Raw genomic sequence first — 18,264 nt, forward strand, 5'->3', positions numbered from 1 at the left:
AGAATGTCACGTGACTGGATATTGTGATGCCGATTACGCTGGAGACTATGATACACGACGGTCAACAACTGGATACATGTTTAGTCTTGGATCAGGAGTAATATCATGGTGCAGCAAGAGACAACCAACAGTATCCTTGTCAAGCACTGAAGCAGAATATCGATCGGCATCATCAGCAACACAAGAAATTACATGGTTGAAACAACTAATGGAAGATCTTCATCAATCAACAGACTATCAAGTAGAGCTTTTCTGCGATAACCTATCAGCTATACGTCTAGCAGAGAATTCAGTCTTTCACGCAAGAACAAAACATATAGAAGACCACTATCACTATGTTCGCGAGAAGGTCCTTGAAGGGGAGATCAAGATGGTGCCAACAAAGACAGATGAACAGGTAGCAGATATATTCACCAAGAGCCTAAGTAAACCGAAGTTTACAAAATTCAGAGAAGCACTTGGAATGGTCTGCAAGACATCGTTGGAAGAAAATTTGCATTGAGGGGGAGTGTTAAAATACAATGCAAATTTAGAATAATATGGAATTAGTAAATATATATGGGTAAAATATCTAGATATTAATATGTATAAGAAAATATCTAGATATTAGAATATGAGAGAAAAATCTAGAAATTGAAATGTAAAAGAAAAATCTAGATATTTGTAGGTTGTAAAAATATCTAGATATTTATATATCCATGGAAATATCTAGGTTCTAGAATGTTCTATGGACTAGTATAAATATGGGAGGAGATTTCATTTATGGTGTGAAGGAAGTTGTGAGAGTGAAATAAGAAGTGAGTTGTGAAGAAGAGAAGAAGAGTGTGAGTTAGCGAAAGTAGAGAAGAGAAAGCTTGTAAGTAATATTGTAATTGTAATTTAATATAAGTGTTTTTGTTAAGTTTCCCGATCAAGCCTTAGTTTGTGTTTAAGTTCTTAGTGCACTTTTGTTGTTCTTATTATATGGTCGGCTCTGCCGCCTAAGTAATATATGGTCGGTTATACCGCCTAAAGATATATGGTCGACACTGTCGCCTAAGTACATTGTGCACTAAGGATTTATAAAATAAAAGGCTAACCAACGTCAAAGTGTTGGTGTAGTGAGTCTAGTATAGTCTAGATCCTCTATAGTGGTGTGTTGGGCTCGTCGAAGCTTCCAACAGATGATAACAGGAAAGATGCAAGATCCATTACAAATGTCCGAAGTTGAATTTAAAAAAACAGTAAGAATAAACTTTATGGTTGCTTGGTATTTGATGAAAGCTGTTGCGAAGAGAATGAGGGATAAGAAAACAGGAGGATCAATCGTATTTATCTATCTATAGTCTATAGTTAATATTAAAATGCTATAATGATGACATCATAAGTATTCATTTTTCTTCATTAAAAAAAAATAAAAAAAATAGAAAAAAATCTAATCCACTTGAATGACATCATAAATCAATTTAATTTACAATTAAAATTTAATCTTTACAATTAATTATAATTTAATTATTTCAAAAGACATTTGTTATTCCCAATATAACTAATAGACAAAATTTGTCTTATTTGTTATGAATAGTACTATTCAATTTTTCACTTTTCACAAACCTAATCCCCTAACTTCCATTAAAATACAAATCGAACCCCCACTTTATACCTATATTATAACTTATTATTTATCCCATCACTAACACCAAAAATACTGAATAATAACACCAACCACGCTTTACCGACTTGTACAATGTGCTCAAACAGTAGGACCCACATAGGCCACTACTGCGCTACATTTTTTTTTTGTCTCCAACGATAAAAGAAACAACTTTCTTAAAAGGAACAACCCTTCAATGCTACCAAAAGATGTCGAAAAATATTCTTTTTTACAAAATAGATCAACTAACTTTAACGCTAAAAGAAGCAACTTTCACAAAAGGAACAACCCTTCAATGTTAGAAGTCGAATTTTTTTTTTTTTACAAAATAGATCAAGACTTTTTTTTTTAACTCGCATTCAAAACGGAGCTCTCGGCGCGAAGCGAGGGCTCCACAACTAGTTACGACTATAAGAGTATAAAAAAAAAAATAAGTCAAAGACAATTATATACGGATTACTGGTACGGAGTATTATTTATTATATACTCCATTATTCATTATTTATTAAGACATTTTTGGATATAGTACTAAAAGCTATCCTTAAAATATGAAAGCACGGATGATTTACTTGTAATTTATAAATAGCCACCTCTAATAACCACCTTACTAGTTAGTAACTATTATTATTATTATTAAAAATATAAATACTCAATTTTTAAGCAAAACTTTATTATTATTATTATTATTATTATTATTATTATTATTATTATTATTATTATTATTATTATTATTATAAAATTATTACAGTATAATAATATTAATATTCAAATATGGATTATCTCTACGGGATTAATTACGTTACATATGTATACGAAAGTACATGTCTCTATATATTTGTAAAAATAACGACAAGTTTCTTAGTCAGAATTCGTGATTTTACGGGTCATTAAACTAAACGACTTTAGCATTTACATTCACTTAATTCCTAAAACATATCATTAAACTGTTTCGTTTAACCAAACTCGTGATTCCACGGGTCATTTCACTAGTGACCTCAATAAAATTGGTGCTGGGAGGGGGATATATCCAGGAGCAGCTATGTATGGAGCGTGTTTGGGTGGAGTTCATCAGTTAGTCAGGGTAAGTAAGTTGCATCGTTGATTCCCATTAATCAGTTTGCAAAAGATTGAGCCTGTATTGCAATTAGTTAACTAGCTATAAAGAACTGTAATCATGATTGCTAATTGCTAATTGCTAATTGTTATTGCTAGGCTATGATCATATATGGGTATTCCTAGGTCATATTTGTTACTCATATTTATATACTAGAATCATTTGATTTATATTTTTAAAGCATCTTTGACTTCTTTGAATAGCCATCAGCCATGGAGATTGGTAAGTGTTAACACATATTTCCTTATGAGGTAAGGCTTAGTGTGTCAACAAGATACTAGAAGTAATCTAGCTTTAGGAGGGCGGAGTGTTGCCGATTGATTTTTACCCTTGGAAAATAATCCCTGCAGACCCGGTTCACAAGTGTAGAAACTTGTGGGGTGGCTTAATCAATCTGTCGTCCGTAGAGCGTAAAAGTGCTAGCCGGATGACTTCTAGTGAGAGAAAGTAGAGAGAGAAAGAGAAGTGAAGTCTCAGCTCTCAAAGTTGTCAGAATATCTGAACTGTGTGAAATGACGACCCAAGGGGTCTATTTATAGTGTCAGATCCACCAGATTGTTCGGGGACAGGTGTCAGATGATGATACGTTCTGTTATTCGTGATCCGAAATTTATGCTGAAGGTGACGTTCTCCGGCCAGGGCTTACGCGCTAGGCGGCCTTCAGGGCTTACGCATGACGGAGCAGCCTGTACAGCGGAGAACGCTGGACGGACAACTCCACAAAACTGTTATTTCCAGCCTTTCTGATGCTACTTTTATGCAACCATTATGCCTTTTATGTGTGTATACGATAGGGTACACCATTAAGTCCCCCGGTTTAATGACTTAAGCATTTGAAAAATGATTAAGTTGTTAAACTTTTAATAACGCATGCCAAACCAGCCTGTTCATTGCCCACTTGCATCGGGGATAACATTTTAGGCATTAAATGCAGACGAATTTTACTGACGCTGTTATGATTAATTTTTTACGGCTGAGATCCTCCACGCGCCTCCAGCTGTAAAAAGTGTTATTTCGTACCCTACGTTTAAACGCTCCCATACACGTGTCTCAATCATGGCCATAAAAATTGCACCGATGAACCCCTATAAAAACCGTCATAACCCTTTTACCATCACTTTTTTACTTTTGCCAAGATCTAAAAAGCACATTTCTCCCCCAAATCTTCATCGCCTTCTTCAATCTTCAACTTTTTAAGGTTTACCATTTTCCAAGGTCAGTACACTCCATCTTACTGCTATTTTCTTCTTGTTGGTATCTTTTACTGTATTATCATGGCTTCTACTCTTAGTACTGGCCAAGAACATGCAAAGCCTTCTTCGTCAAATACCGCTGACATTCCAGAAGTTAGCACGATGGCTTCATCATTGACAAGTGAATATTTAGATGGCTTAAAGATTGCCTTCCGCCATCTCAATCAATACAACCCTGTTCTTCCCACCAACAGACAAACTGCTGACAACCCTCCTGAGGGGAAAATTACTTTATACGCTTTACAAATTACCCACGGCAACCTCCATGTTCCCCTTACTAACTTTCTTCTTAGCCTTCTTAGATATTATAAGGCCTGTCTTAGTCAGATGCATCCCCGTGGCCTTCAAAAAATTATCCTTTTTGAAATGTACTGTAATGCTATTAATATAAAGCCTCGCGTTAAAGTTTTTATCTCTATGTTTAGAATTCTCATAATTAGTGACTGCTGGCTTACTATTGATAGTAAGAAAAATAATCATTTTGTTGGTACGAATAGAGTTTCAAATTTGAAGGACTGGAAAAGTCCATTTTTCTTTGTTGATGAGACTGTTATTCCGGAGGAGTACTCCGTTGTCCGGGAATGGGGTGCTATTGATGCTGGTGTGGGAAAGGGTGTTAAGATTTCTCCCGCAGAGCAGCGGATAGTAAATAGCTTGAAAGAGCTCCGCCTTCCGCCCAGATCATACGAAAGGTATGAGGGAATTCTTGTGCTGTGCAAAGTGAGTCAAGAATGGCCGAGCAATTCTGTGCCAGTACTCCGTGAGAAAAACCAGGGTAGGATGGGATATGATCATCCTACTGTATATAAATGCATGTCTATTGTTTGTCACATTTGCTTATATTGTTGTTTATGTTTTTGCAGCCAACTCCGTGATGCAGGTTCGTTCTGCTCTCTTATCCGTTGATCTTGATGATGACGTGGAGGTCACTGCTCGTGACAAAACTGCTGAAGAGCTAGAGGCAGAGAGAGCTGCAGCTGAGGCTAAAGCTGTTGCTGATGCTATTGCTGCTGAAAAGGGTGAAGGAGTAATTGTTAGCTACTCTGATAGTGAGTCCGGGTCTGAACAAACAGACACTGAACGGACAGCGGATGATACCACCACCGCCGATCAACAAACATCAGGTTCAGTTGACATCACGGGTGAAACTAACCCCACTCCTCCTCCAACCCAAAAGACAAGAAAGAAGAGCATAGGCTCTAAAAGGGCGAAGAGTACAGAGGAGGGCAAAAAGCAGAAACGCAGAAGAAGTATGCCCATTCTGCTCGCACACATTTTTTTTAACTCTTATATTTATTCATAATGCTAATTTGTTTTTGTTAGTGATTTTAGCAGAATCTGATGATAGCCAAGGGAAGGCTACTGAGGGTGGTGAACGGGTGCCGGAGGAAAATCTTGAAAGTGAAGGAGAGAAGGGCCTGAAAACTCCTGATCCAAACTTTACTCCATTCGAGGAATCTGAATTTCATGAAGATAGGCCGGAAGGCAACTCTGCTTATCATTCTCCTCCTCCTAATATTTCTAACCCAGCTATCACATCCTCCAATGTTCAAGAGCCAACTCTTCCTGCTCATGTGAGGGCATTGCAGGCCATCATTGCAAACCCTGGTACTAAGGATAAAGAATTTGCAACTCTTCTTCAGGTATGAATGATAAGACCATCGGCATGTATATGCTTGTAATTTATTGATGTGAGTTGCCTGAAATTACTCATAAAATTTTTTCTTGTACAGGGTTGTGTTATCCCTGAGCTGAAACCCCAATTCACCGCTCTCCGCTCTGATCAACTCAGGGAATCAACTATGGCAGCTCATGTACTGCTAACCAATCATCTGGACTCTGTGCTGCAACTGCAGAAGCATCAGGAGTCTACTCTTGCTATAGCCCGTAAAGATATAACTGAAGGTGCAAATGCTTGTAAGAGAGCTGCTGATGCTGAGCGTGCCTTGAGTGATGCTCAGAAAATAATAAAGGCTAGAGAAGTTGAGCTAAAAAGTGCTCAAGATGTCGCTGTTGTTCTGCAAGGGGAAAGGGATGCTGAGAAGAAAATACTTGAAGAGGAGCAGGTGAAAGTAAGCGAGCTGGAGAAGCAGCTGAGTGCAGAGAGGGAAAAATCTGCTGAGCTTCTCCGGAGGGCGGAGGAAGGCAAGGGTAATTTTGCTGAGCTTAAGAAGGGGATACCAGGTGTGATAGCGAAGGTGCTTGGATCCACTCTTGTGGGAAATCCCTACAATGATTACGTTGATGCTATACGCACCCATGCTATTGCTGATGTAACAGATAAACTGACCAGACGCCTTGCTCCAAACATGTCTCTCCCTGCTACTATTACAAATCTGATGCCTCTTGGAACCCTGAAGAAGGTTGAAGAAGCCAGAGACAGATTGATTAATCTGAAGATAGATGTTTACGATGAAGTATGTAACAGAGAAGAGTCATCTGCTCAGGATGTACTCAATATTCAATTTTCATAAACTTGTAACCACTTCATGAGCAGACGTTTGTAATAAACATTGACAACTTTGAATTCCATAAATATGCATTGCCTTCGATGAGCCTATCTCCTTACATACTTGTTTCAATTATTTTGTTGTTTCATGTTTAGAATAAATCTGTGATGCGCTGAAGCATATAATAAATTTGCTATGTACAATTGTACACTGTAAAACTGAGCGAAGCACTGTGATAATTATTTAAGGTAATTCGGTTTTGGATGTTTTGCAGTGTTAAGTTCAGCTGAATGAGCAACACTTAAAAAATTCACTTTGTAAACATTATGTTTTTAATCATGCTGTAAGATATTCATACTTTGTTATATGCATTCGTCATCAAATTAATGAGGAATAATAATTATGAAGTATTTTTGAAGAGTGATTACAAAATAATCTTTCCGCCATACGCTTTCCGTCATAAAGTATATGAGGAAGAATTTTTTGAAATATTGCATAAATATTAGTTATGAGTTAGTGACTTGTCCGTCATACGCCTTCCGTCATAAAGTATATGAGGAAGAATTGCTAAATATTTTTGCATTTATATATAAAATATAGAACTTCGTTATGTGAAGTAAGTTTTTTATAATGTTTGTCATGACAAGTATCTGAGTTTTGTATCATGTGTGATGCCCCGTACAAAACCATCGTGTACGAATCATCAACAACAGGATCATTACAAGGTTAAGTACTATATGCTGTAATTAAAGAAGTTGCATTCACGATAGAAAGATGACGTCACAATCGACATCAAATGTTTTACACCAACAGTATGTTTCTACGAATAGCAAGCATGAATAAATGTATGTGACCCTTAGGTCGTTATAAAACATAGTTTCAAATGTATTTAAGTTTGAATGCAAGATAAAGTAGTTCATGCGGTGATAACACTAGAGCAGCGGGTGTCTACGGCAAGACTAGTACACAGCGGAAGCAACCTTAAGCACCTGAGAAAAACATGCTTAAAAACGTCAACACAAAGGTTGGTGAGCTATAGATTAACAGTATGTAAGGTAGGCCACGAGATTTCAGTGCTACAAAGAGCGTTTCAAAACAGTATGATAAAGTATATGTTAAACCGTGGGCACTTGGTAACTAACTTAACGTTTATACCCCCTGAAAGTACACTTGGCAAGTGCGTATGTTTACGAAGTAAAGTACACTCGTTAAATGCTAGCGCTACTAGCCCGAGTGGGGATGTCAAACCCTATGGATCCATATCTAAGATTCGCGTTCACCGGTTCAAAAATCAATGATTAAACGTTACCGAGCTAAAGGGAATTTTGCTGCCGTTATATAACCCACACATATATAAAGTTTAAGTACTCGTGCCTAGTATGTAAAACATAAAATCTGCATGTATTCTCAGCTCCCAAAATAAGTTAAAGTAAAAAAGAGAATGCTATAACTCACAATGATAAAGTAGCGGTAAAGTATGACTCGGGAGATAAGCAAGTGTGTAGGTCCGGGAAGTCCTCAACCTAAGTCAAATAGTACTAAGTCAGTAAATCGTCCGAATAGGTTTAAAAGTATGTAAATAAGGTCTTAAGGGTCATCATCGTCCATCATTAAACAAAAGGTGTAAAGTAAGTTTCGTTCAAGCAAAGAGTTTAAAACAAAGGCTGAGTTCAGTCAGTCACCACGGCCTCTATACCTACTGAAATAAGGTGAGACCAGTGGCCATGGCTCCGTATATGAGTCCTTTAGTTGTGGTAAAAATCCCTGAAGCAAACTCGTCTTCGTTTGACCGTGGCGACGGTCTAAGTGCGAGTAGGTCAGAATTTTCAGCACAACGTTAAATGGACATAGTGACGATCGGAGGGCCATAAATCCTAAACCGTAACTCGGATTAAGACGAGTCCTATATGAAAAGTTATCTACTCGAACAGAGATATCTGAAAATCATAATTACAGTAGCCCAGGTCGTACGGGTCAGACACAGAAATAGTAGAACAGTAGGGTCAGTAGGTTCCGGTGGTTCTTGGTGCTCGATGCTCATCATGGTTCTCATCCTTGATGCATATAGCTTCAAGTGTACAACTCGTTGATGTGTTTGCATCATTTTCACCAAGGTTTGACCATCATAACCCAAGTGTAATTCTAAGACATGAAGCACAACTCACTTAAGTGTTGCAAGTGTTTTGATGAACCAAAGTTACATCAAAGTCTTAGATTCAACACATACATGGAATGTAAAAGTAATATTAACCAAGTTTTGACTATTATGACACAAGTGTAGGTCTAAGACATGTAGCACAACTCACTTAAGAGTTGTACGAAGTTTGATGAACCAAAGTTACATCAAAGTCTTAGATCTAACACATACATGAACTTTAAAACTAATATTAAGTTACAACTTGAAAATAAACTTATAAAATCAAGATCTTAAGTTGTAGAACATAGTTCTTAGTTTGATCTTGAAGATCCAAGACTCAAAAGTCTAGATCTAACATAAGTGTACAAAGTTATAATTAAAGAAAGCTTACTTACATGTTCTTGAACTTTTAAAGTTAACTTTAAGTTCAAGAAAGTTATGAGATCAAAACTAACTTGTAGTACTTGACCATTTAAACTAATAAACATGAAATTAAAGTGCAAGAATGAAGTGATAAACTAAATAAACAAGTTAATAAGTTCATGGGTTGCATACTTTAAAGATTCAAGCCTAGGTCTTGATCTTTAGAAAGTAAACTTTAAAGTTTACTTCATGAACTTCAAGTATGATTTACAACCATGAACTTACAATATTTGAAACAATAAAGGTAGAATCATAAACTAGTAAGTTTATGTTCTTGAGTGTTCTTGTAATACAAGATAAAAGAAGAATGAAACTAGTAAGTTTGATTCTTGAAACTAGTAAGGAACAACAACTATTACAAGTATGTAACCATAAACAAGAACAAGTAATTAATCACTACAAGAGCAAGTATCAAACAACAAATGATGATGATGATTAAGGGTGTAAGGTCACGGTTTTACAAAGAAAAGAAGAAGAGAAAAGAAGTTCAAGTTGCTCACAAGTTTAGAGAGAATATGAGAGAAAGTGTGAAGTGTTTTTGGAAATGAGAATGCAAGTGAAGAGTGATACAAAAAAAAAGAAATAAAACCTCCCTTGTAGCATTGCAAACCGACGGTTTGCTTCAAGGGATGGGGGAGGGTTTTGACCACAAGTTTATTGCATGTAAAAGCTCAAAAAGATGGTTACAAGGGGTGTTGGTGTTGGAACAAGCTGCAACTAGATTCTAAAAGCCTTAATCAAACTAGTTACATCTTTAAGTAATACTTACATGGAAGAGTGGGCTAGTTAGTCCATTTAAAATGTAGGGTGGGCTTATAAGCCCAATATCATGAGTCCATAACACTAATAAAAGCCCAAGTTCAATTAATTAGCAAATAAATCCAATTAAAGTCCAAGTAATTAACTAATAACCATAGTTAATCAAAATGATTAATAAAACTTAATCATGAATGTAAATAATACTTGAAAATATTATCCGTGTAAGTTACGTGTGTCATAAAGACGTTTCGGGCAATTAAAGTCAAGTACGGTTAATCATGGCAACAAGTAAATGTTATAACATACATTCGTTTTATCACAAGTATTAATAATAATAATTATTAATAAATAAACGTTGGAAAATCCAGGGTCGTTACATCATGCCTCGGTGCGTTCTAGTAAAACTTTAAACGTTTTCTAACCGATCCCTTGTGCCTTTTGCTGGCCGGCACAAAAGCTTCCGCCATCGGAGGTATTTTAAAAATACACTCCTTCTGTGGGCAGGTTATAAATGTAATGTTTTACATTTGTCACGGGCATCACTTTGTTTAAGAAAAATATAAAATTTATTGTTCGGTACTGTGCAGTACATAAACGATTGATGACGAATTTAGGTGGATCAAGCCTAATTAGTACGTCATGAATGTTTAATGTATGCAATTGCTAACATATGCACTGTAAAATAACCACAATGGTTCACAGTAAATTGATAAACGTTGCTCTTCATATAATGCGAAAATATGTTCTTCAAATGCCAAACATGTGTATTTTGGCATGAATACAATGATTGTAAAAGACAATGTCTTCATAAAAATGCTAAAAAACTGCTCTGATAATAAACTTTTGTTCTTGATAACATGTTGAGATTTGCTTCTTCACACGCCGAGCGCCCAACGCTATCCGGCCTACACACTTGATTTTGGAATGAAAAATTCCTGAACCTCATCATCACCAAACAACCGATCATGCTTTCTCCGGTTTACGTTGCCTTCTGGTAAGTTCACAAATGTGGATCTCTCCCTAGCCGGTGCCACATACTGTGAATGTATGGCGGCTACTCCGTTAGGAGTTGGGAACCTGATCTCTGCATGAGCTGTCGATGTTATCGCTCCGAATTTAGCCAACGCTGCCCTTTCAAAAAGGACATTAAATCGATAATTGCCTTCTATGATTGTGAAATCGATTGTTTCTGTTCTCAACAATGGGAATGTGCCCATAACAACTTCCAAACGAATCTGCCCCATGGCATTTATCGGTGCTCCCGTTAATCCAGAAACTTTCAACCTCGTTTGCCTAGCTCTGCCCTGCACATGCCTTGGAAAAGTCTTCAAGCAATGCCAGTAAATGATGTCAGCTTCACTTCCCGTATCTGTGTAGATACAGTTGACAAACTTATTTGCTATCTCTGCTGAAATGATCACTGGTTGGACGGACAACGCCCAATTCTGAATTGGCTGAAAGATAATTGGAGCATATCTCCAGCTGTCCAAATTGCTGTTTGATGATTCACCTTCTTCATAATGACTGTCGTTGATCCAAACCATCCTGATTACAACTTCTGGAGTTGGCTCACGCTCTGTGACCCGGTCTCCGTACTGCGGTTGGTTCCGATTATCTCTTCCACCATGCTGCTCTCTTCTGTTCTCTCCACGGCGTCCTCTGTTACCATCATTCCTTTGCCGCGCGAATTTCCTGCGAGGATCATTCCTACTGTACTGTTTGCCAGGCAACAAATGATTCAGTTCTTCTGCTTTGATTTTCGCTATAATTTCACTCATCAAAGATTTGCAATTGTCCGTATCATGGCCCCAAGCCTCATGGAAATCGCACCACAACTCACTCTTTGGACCCTCCCTTTCCTCCATAGGGGCTGGAGCATTGAAAGTGGTCCGAATTGGTTCAGTGAAGAGGATCTCTTTCGGAGTTTTGGTAAGCGCCATTATCAACGGGTGCCTTTCTATTGGCCTTCTGTTATGGTGAAAATCATTAGGGTGATTGTTTCCTCTCCATCTTCCATTTGAATTATCATTCCTTCTCTGATTTCTGTCAAAATACCGCCCTCCGTTGTGCGGCTTGCTACTGCTGCCAGTATCAAACTTGTTCAACCCACGCTCACCAGCTCGAACATGCCTCTGTGCAACCTCCAACGCCTGATGCAATGTTTTTGGCAAGTCATACTGTAATGCATGAACAAGTGCACTAAACCGCCGCTGGTCCAGACAGAAAATGAAACCAGATACAAGCTGTGATTCTGGACAATCAGGGATCTTCTGTGCTTCAAGTGTATAACGCTTCATAAAATTGCTCAAAGATTCGTTATGATGCATTGTGATCTCGTGTGCATCAAGATGTGTCAGAGTACAGCTCCGGAGATTTTGGTATTGCATCACAAATTTTGCTCTCAAATCAAGAAAACTAGTAATACTCCTTGGTGAAAAACTAGCAAACCATTCGCGTGCCATTTTCTGCAGTACCATAGGAAACCTATGGCACGCGGTTTCATCCTCCCAATGCTGCAACCTCATAACATCTTCAAACATAGTCAGAAAATCTTCCGGATCCGTTGTGCCATCATAAACTCCAATTGTTGGTATAGCAAGATTTCTAGGCAATGGATAATTAGCAATTCGATCAATGAAACACTGTGTAGATTCTGCCATGGCTGGTGGCTTGGTGGCTTGCTCTCCAGTAATGAGGGCAAAGAAATTGTCCACGGCCACAGCACGGACGGCGGGCTGCGCTAAGCGTTGCTTATATTTTGCCGGAGCTGTCTGCTTAAGAATGTCATTTAAAAGCAACACTGCCTGCTTCTCTGACATGAACTCATCTTTGTCAATTTCATCATCAAAGTCATTATTATCATAGCTCAGGTCGTTATCATCCCCAGAATCATCAATAAGACTGCCCAGCTTGTCGAGTAGCCTGGATAACTTGTATTTTGATATAGATTGTCTTTTCATTATTTGCTTGTCTTTGCCATCCGCCATCCGCCGAAAAGGTATAAATGATGGACATCGCCGTGGTTGCATCAATGGTCGTCGCTATGGATTAGTAACAAAAATTTGGAAGTCTTTCTGCACTTTTGGTTGTCGTTTCTTCGATTACTGGCATTTTCTCCGAATTAGTTGCCAAATGTTTAAGCCTTTCTGCAGTTTCAGCAACTGTTTCTTCAATCGTACCATCTAGTGGCGGAACGGGTACATCTTCAACAGTTATCATGTCGTCAGTTGATGGATTGTTGACTGCTTCAAGTACAAATGGAGCTTCAGTTGTTTTTGTTCCTTTTCCTTTTCGTGTGTTCTTTGCATTAGTGGATGGCGCCATTGTTAACACCTATTTCCTTATGAGGTAAGGCTTAGTGTGTCAACAAGATACTAGAAGTAATCTAGCTTTAGGAGGGCGGAGTGTTGCCGATTGATTTTTACCCTTGGAAAATAATCCCTGCAGACCCGGTTCACAAGTGTAGAAACTTGTGGGGTGGCTTAATCAATCTGTCGTCCGTAGAGCGTAAAAGTGCTAGTCGGATGACTTATAGTGAGAGAAAGTAGAGAGAGAAAGAGAAGTGAAGTCTCAGCTCTCAAAGTTGTCAGAATATCTGAACTGTGTGAAATGACGACCCAAGAGGTCTATTTATAGTGTCAGATCCACCAGATTGTTCGGGGACACGTGTCAGATGATGATACGTTCTGTTATTCGTGATCCGAAATTTATGCTGAAGGTGGCGTTCTCCGGCCAGGGCTTACGCGCTAGGCGGCCTTCAGGGCTTACGCATGACTGAGCAGCCTGTACAGCGGAGAACGCTGGACGGACAACTCCACAAAACTGTTGTTTCCAGCCTTCCTGATGCTACTTTTATGCAACCATTATGCCTTTTATGTGTGTATACGATAGGATACACCATTAGTAAGCATCAGATCAGGGTTAACGCAATTGCTCGTGGGCTGCATATTGATGATGAATTGCCAGTCTCAGTGGGAAAGGAAAGGGCACAAAATTTTGTCAAAGATGCTGCACCCCTGAACAGATGGTTGGACCCCAAGAATGACTTGGCTTCGACTGTGATCTACTTGGTTAGCGATGACTCACGTTACATGACTGGTACTACATCTATATGTTGTAAGGCCACGTATGCGTGCTTACATGTGAGTTTTTGAACGTGTGTTATATATTTCGAGTGTGTAAATTGCGACACAGTTGATGGAATAATTACGCTTGAGTGATCGTAAACATTGTATTCAGATGAAATGAAATGTAACCGGAGTGGTATTGTACTAGCACTAAATGCATTTTTACAACAGAATTACCTGATTAACAAAATAAGCTAATCCAAGCAAGACATTAATCTTCTCTTAACAAGCGAATATTTGACATTTCATACAGATGCATCTCCCAAACATTCAAATCCACAGCATTGTAAGACCACTCTTATCCATGACACCTGTCATGGAACCACATTGCTGCCACATCAGCGCCACCTCAGCAGTTTCTTACTTTCACTTAACGCATCACAGTCACTAATATCCATGACATACTCCTTTACCATCAAATGGACCCACATAAATTAATTAATTAACACAATGTACCCCTCATAATGCATTGTGTACAACAAAAAAAGGCTTTAGCTCCGTGGTTCAATATGCCCAACACTGACTTTTCGAAGGACTGTCATTGCAAGGAAGCTCCAACGGAGCTTGCTAACATCAGCGCCCTTGAAGGGGACGAAGCTCCGATGTGAGTGGTCTAACAAATTATCTATCATGATCCTACTTCAAATTAACGTAATTAAGTCGAATAAAATTTGCTGAAAATGAGCATGTTCTATGTAGCAGAGGTTCACCATTAACAAACTCTCATAAATCAACTAGCAACTAGCAGAAATGTTAACCCAATAAACACTCAAATTCACTTATTCACTTACATCTTAATTAAAATACAACAGTTAAAAGCCATACTTGAAATGAAACTTTATCATTAAGCAAATATTCATCCAGTCATGTCTTCTCAAGATAAGCAACACATTAAAAACTTATAAATCAACCCTAGGGTTTCATAAAACAGTAAATAAAATGATGAAATCAACGCAACCTCCTAGCTTCCCTCTCAGATTCGAGCAGAGTAAGAACGTCACCTTCACGAACCGGTCCTTTGACGTTTCTCATAATAAACCGGTTCTGATCATCGAGAAACTTAACTCGCACCTGCGTAACCTGACCTCTTGATCCAGTTCTTCCCATTACTTTCACCACAACTGCGTGTTTGATTTGAGAATCCATCTTTCAATTGCTGGATTCAATTGTTATGATTCAATACAATTATTAGTATCTGAAGGAATATAACAAATTTTGAAAATTAGGGCTTTGATAGAACGGAACAGAACGAGATTACATTACCTGATGCTAATTTATACGGCGGCTGCTCTGGTTGAATGAGGAACGGTAGATGAGACGAGCAAACCCTAGATAGATCGGGTTTTATATGGAGGAATTGGAAGACTATACGGAGTATTAAATTTGTTTGGGCTTTAAGTTAATGGGCCAAAGAGCGTAAGGCCCACTATTTCTTTGCATCACCCTTTACAGATTTCGAAGAATCAAAGGCTCAATATGAATCCGCCAGGCCATCGCCATCGCTAATCGAACATGTATTTGTCACAAGGACCGAATACATGTCTGATTGCAATGAATTAACGTTAAAGGACTTTATAGATTTAATTCTCCAGTCCAGATATCATTTAATGGGCCAAAGAGCATAAGGCCCACTATTTCTTTGCATCACCCTTTACAGATTTCGAAGAATCAAAGGCTCAATATGAATCCGTCAGGCCATCGCCATTGCTAATCGAACATGTATTTGTCACAAGGACCGAATACATGTCTGATTGCAATGAATTAACGTTGAAGGACTTTATAGATTTAATTCTCCAGTCCAGATATCGTGAATAACACTAATCGATATGATAATCTGGGCCAATGATTTTCATAACCTGTAATAGTAAGTGATAATCATAGCTTTAAATATGTCCGTATTCGAGTATCCAAAATGTGATTGTCTAATGATGAAGATTAGGGTTTGTATTTACAGTGAAACTCTAATCCGAGATATCCTTAATAGGCCCAAGATTCTCCATAACTATTTTCCACCATTAACGGGCATTAAAGTAGGAAAGATGTTGACAAAATAAAAATAAGATTTGAAACATGTACAAGCAAAGACGTACGTTGTGCATCTTACCGCATGCTATTGTAAATCAACATATGACTTAACGGGGGACGTGTGCAGGCATGTGATACGCACGAGCGTTGAATGCAGAAGTACACTTATCATTAATCGCTATCGGTTTCGCCCTCGAGAGAAGAGTAAATTACTTTTTTTTGGCAAAAATAACGAAAACTTAAATATAAGAGGACCTTCATCGAAAGATGAAGATCCTAACCGAGACATACAAAGAAAGGAAACCGAGCGGGCTCAAAACTGGTAAGCGTCACAAAACGACGCTAACTCCAACCGAGCCTAACCAAACAATCCAACAAAATCATCCATAAGACAAAACATATAGGACAACCAAAACAAGAAGAAATAAACAAACAAACTATCATCTAAGAATTAAAAGAAAAAAGGTAACCGAAATTAAGAAGGCTTGTTACCATTCCTCTCGTCCAGGCGATTTGAAACCATCTATAGTATTAATGTGGACCCCTTTACCACCCCGAGATTTGAAATTATACGAAATTACTTTGGAAGATGAGCTACCAATACGTTTGCCGGGCACCTACGGTATCCCTTGATCCACAAACTCTTGAAAAAAACCATTAGCTACACAACCCGAAGAGCATCCCTCTTTAGACTCCATGAAAGCTTTTTGAATTGCTTCTCCACATTCTAAATCAACGACGTTATCTTTAAGGGAAAACGAGCTCTCAATGGACTTGTTTTTCTTTTTAAAGCTTGATACCTTTCGATTCAAACACAACTTAGCTATGGAGACATTTTCATCATCACTCCTAACCGGACACACCTCCTCCTTTCTCTTCTTGATCATGCATATATTTTCCAAAGAGTCAATATGCTTGCTCAATACGTTAAAGGGGGGTTTAAGGATCTTAGAACTTAGCTCTCCGGTCCGGCTACCGTGAATAACCCTGGCCGACATGATGATGTCGGCGGGGTGGCTAAGTGATTAAGTCCACCTTCGATAACGGTCGTTGATCAGAAGGCCCCAGATAAGGTTGTAGGTACCAGTTTATGAAGAACTAACATGTAAGCCTTAGAAGTCGAGAATTGATGATTGTTGTTACGTGTTGTAGGTTTTCTTGTGTGTCCTCAAAAAGACGACTAGGGTATATATAGGAAAACCCTAATTCTAGAACCGTCATAGATAATGATAATCTCTTCCATAACAAACTCCCCCGAGTCTCGGATGTAATTATGGAAAAGATATTCAGACTTGATAGCCAAGTAACCGCCATACCGGGAACAAAAGCATTCAATACGCTACCGCATACCGCAGAGATAGCATACGCATACGCATACGCATACGCATACTAGTGCTTACCCGCATACGTATAGCATGCGCATGCGGGTCGTGGTATCATTATGTCCCCCCAGTTTGATGTTATGTGATGCAATACATACGATATCAAACTATTAAGCAAAAAAGAAAAAAGAAAAAGTCCAACATTAAATTTACCGCACGCGGCTCGAGGTCATTAAATGCCTGTCGCTATCGCAGAATCCCATTCGGCTGACAAGACATAAAGTGACAGTGAGCAGGCGCATGTGGACCACTCACTCAATATCGGGTACTGTAAATAAAAACCCACGCGCGAGCAAAAAACGTCCACCGTCGGATCTAAACACGTGTACCCCTACGATGAAACCGTTTTACCCCACTACACCAATACCTCACTATAAATAGACGTGATTCACCCTCATTTCTATTTTTCTGCCCAAAGCTTCTCCGATACTCTGCTAAATCAACACCGATCAAATCCCGTGTATTCCGACAGGCTATAAAAGGTTAGTTATTCTTCGATTACTTTTAGAAAATGACAAAAGCAAATGAGACTTTTGTAGATAGCGTAGTATCGATTATAGAGCAGAAGCATATAGATTCGTTAGTGAAACAATACCCGCCATTAAAATAGTACAACCCGGTGCCACCCCTTTCTAACCAACGTGCCCATGAACCACCAGAGAAGAAGGTAGCCATATACGAACACGCTTTTAAGCATGGCAATTTTGTAGCGACCCGACCAAATCATGTTTGACGGCGCCGTCTACGTAGGTCCCATTACATGGTCACAAGTCTTTAAGACAAAGTTTGACAGAAAATATGTCGCATTCATTTCATAAGTGTGGATGTTTCAAAGTTTACAAAAGTAGTTTCCATAACTAGTACATAATGATGTTTAAGTACAAACGAAACACGTGCGACACAGTTTAAAGTAGTCAAAAGACGCTCCACATATGCATGTATACTCGACATCCAAAGCAAGTAT

At 38.4% G+C, this 18,264-nt stretch overlaps 1 protein-coding gene and 1 pseudogene across 1 annotated transcript; one reads left to right on the forward strand and one right to left on the reverse strand.

The window, feature by feature from the left end:
* Positions 1 to 1,163: 1,163 nt before the first annotated feature.
* LOC139863551 (uncharacterized) lies at positions 1,164 to 13,912 on the forward strand (annotated as a pseudogene).
* An 803-nt stretch (positions 13,913 to 14,715) lies between these two features.
* LOC139862658 (small ribosomal subunit protein eS28x) lies at positions 14,716 to 15,079 on the reverse strand. The gene has a single exon (XM_071851279.1). The coding sequence runs from the start codon at positions 15,037 to 15,039 to the stop codon at positions 14,842 to 14,844; it is 198 nt and encodes a 65-aa protein (XP_071707380.1). The 5' UTR covers positions 15,040 to 15,079; the 3' UTR covers positions 14,716 to 14,841.
* Between the last annotated feature and the right edge of the window lie 3,185 nt (positions 15,080 to 18,264).

The sequence above is a fragment of the Rutidosis leptorrhynchoides genome, chromosome 8 (assembly GCF_046630445.1).
Source record: "Rutidosis leptorrhynchoides isolate AG116_Rl617_1_P2 chromosome 8, CSIRO_AGI_Rlap_v1, whole genome shotgun sequence".
NCBI lineage: Eukaryota > Viridiplantae > Streptophyta > Magnoliopsida > Asterales > Asteraceae > Rutidosis > Rutidosis leptorrhynchoides.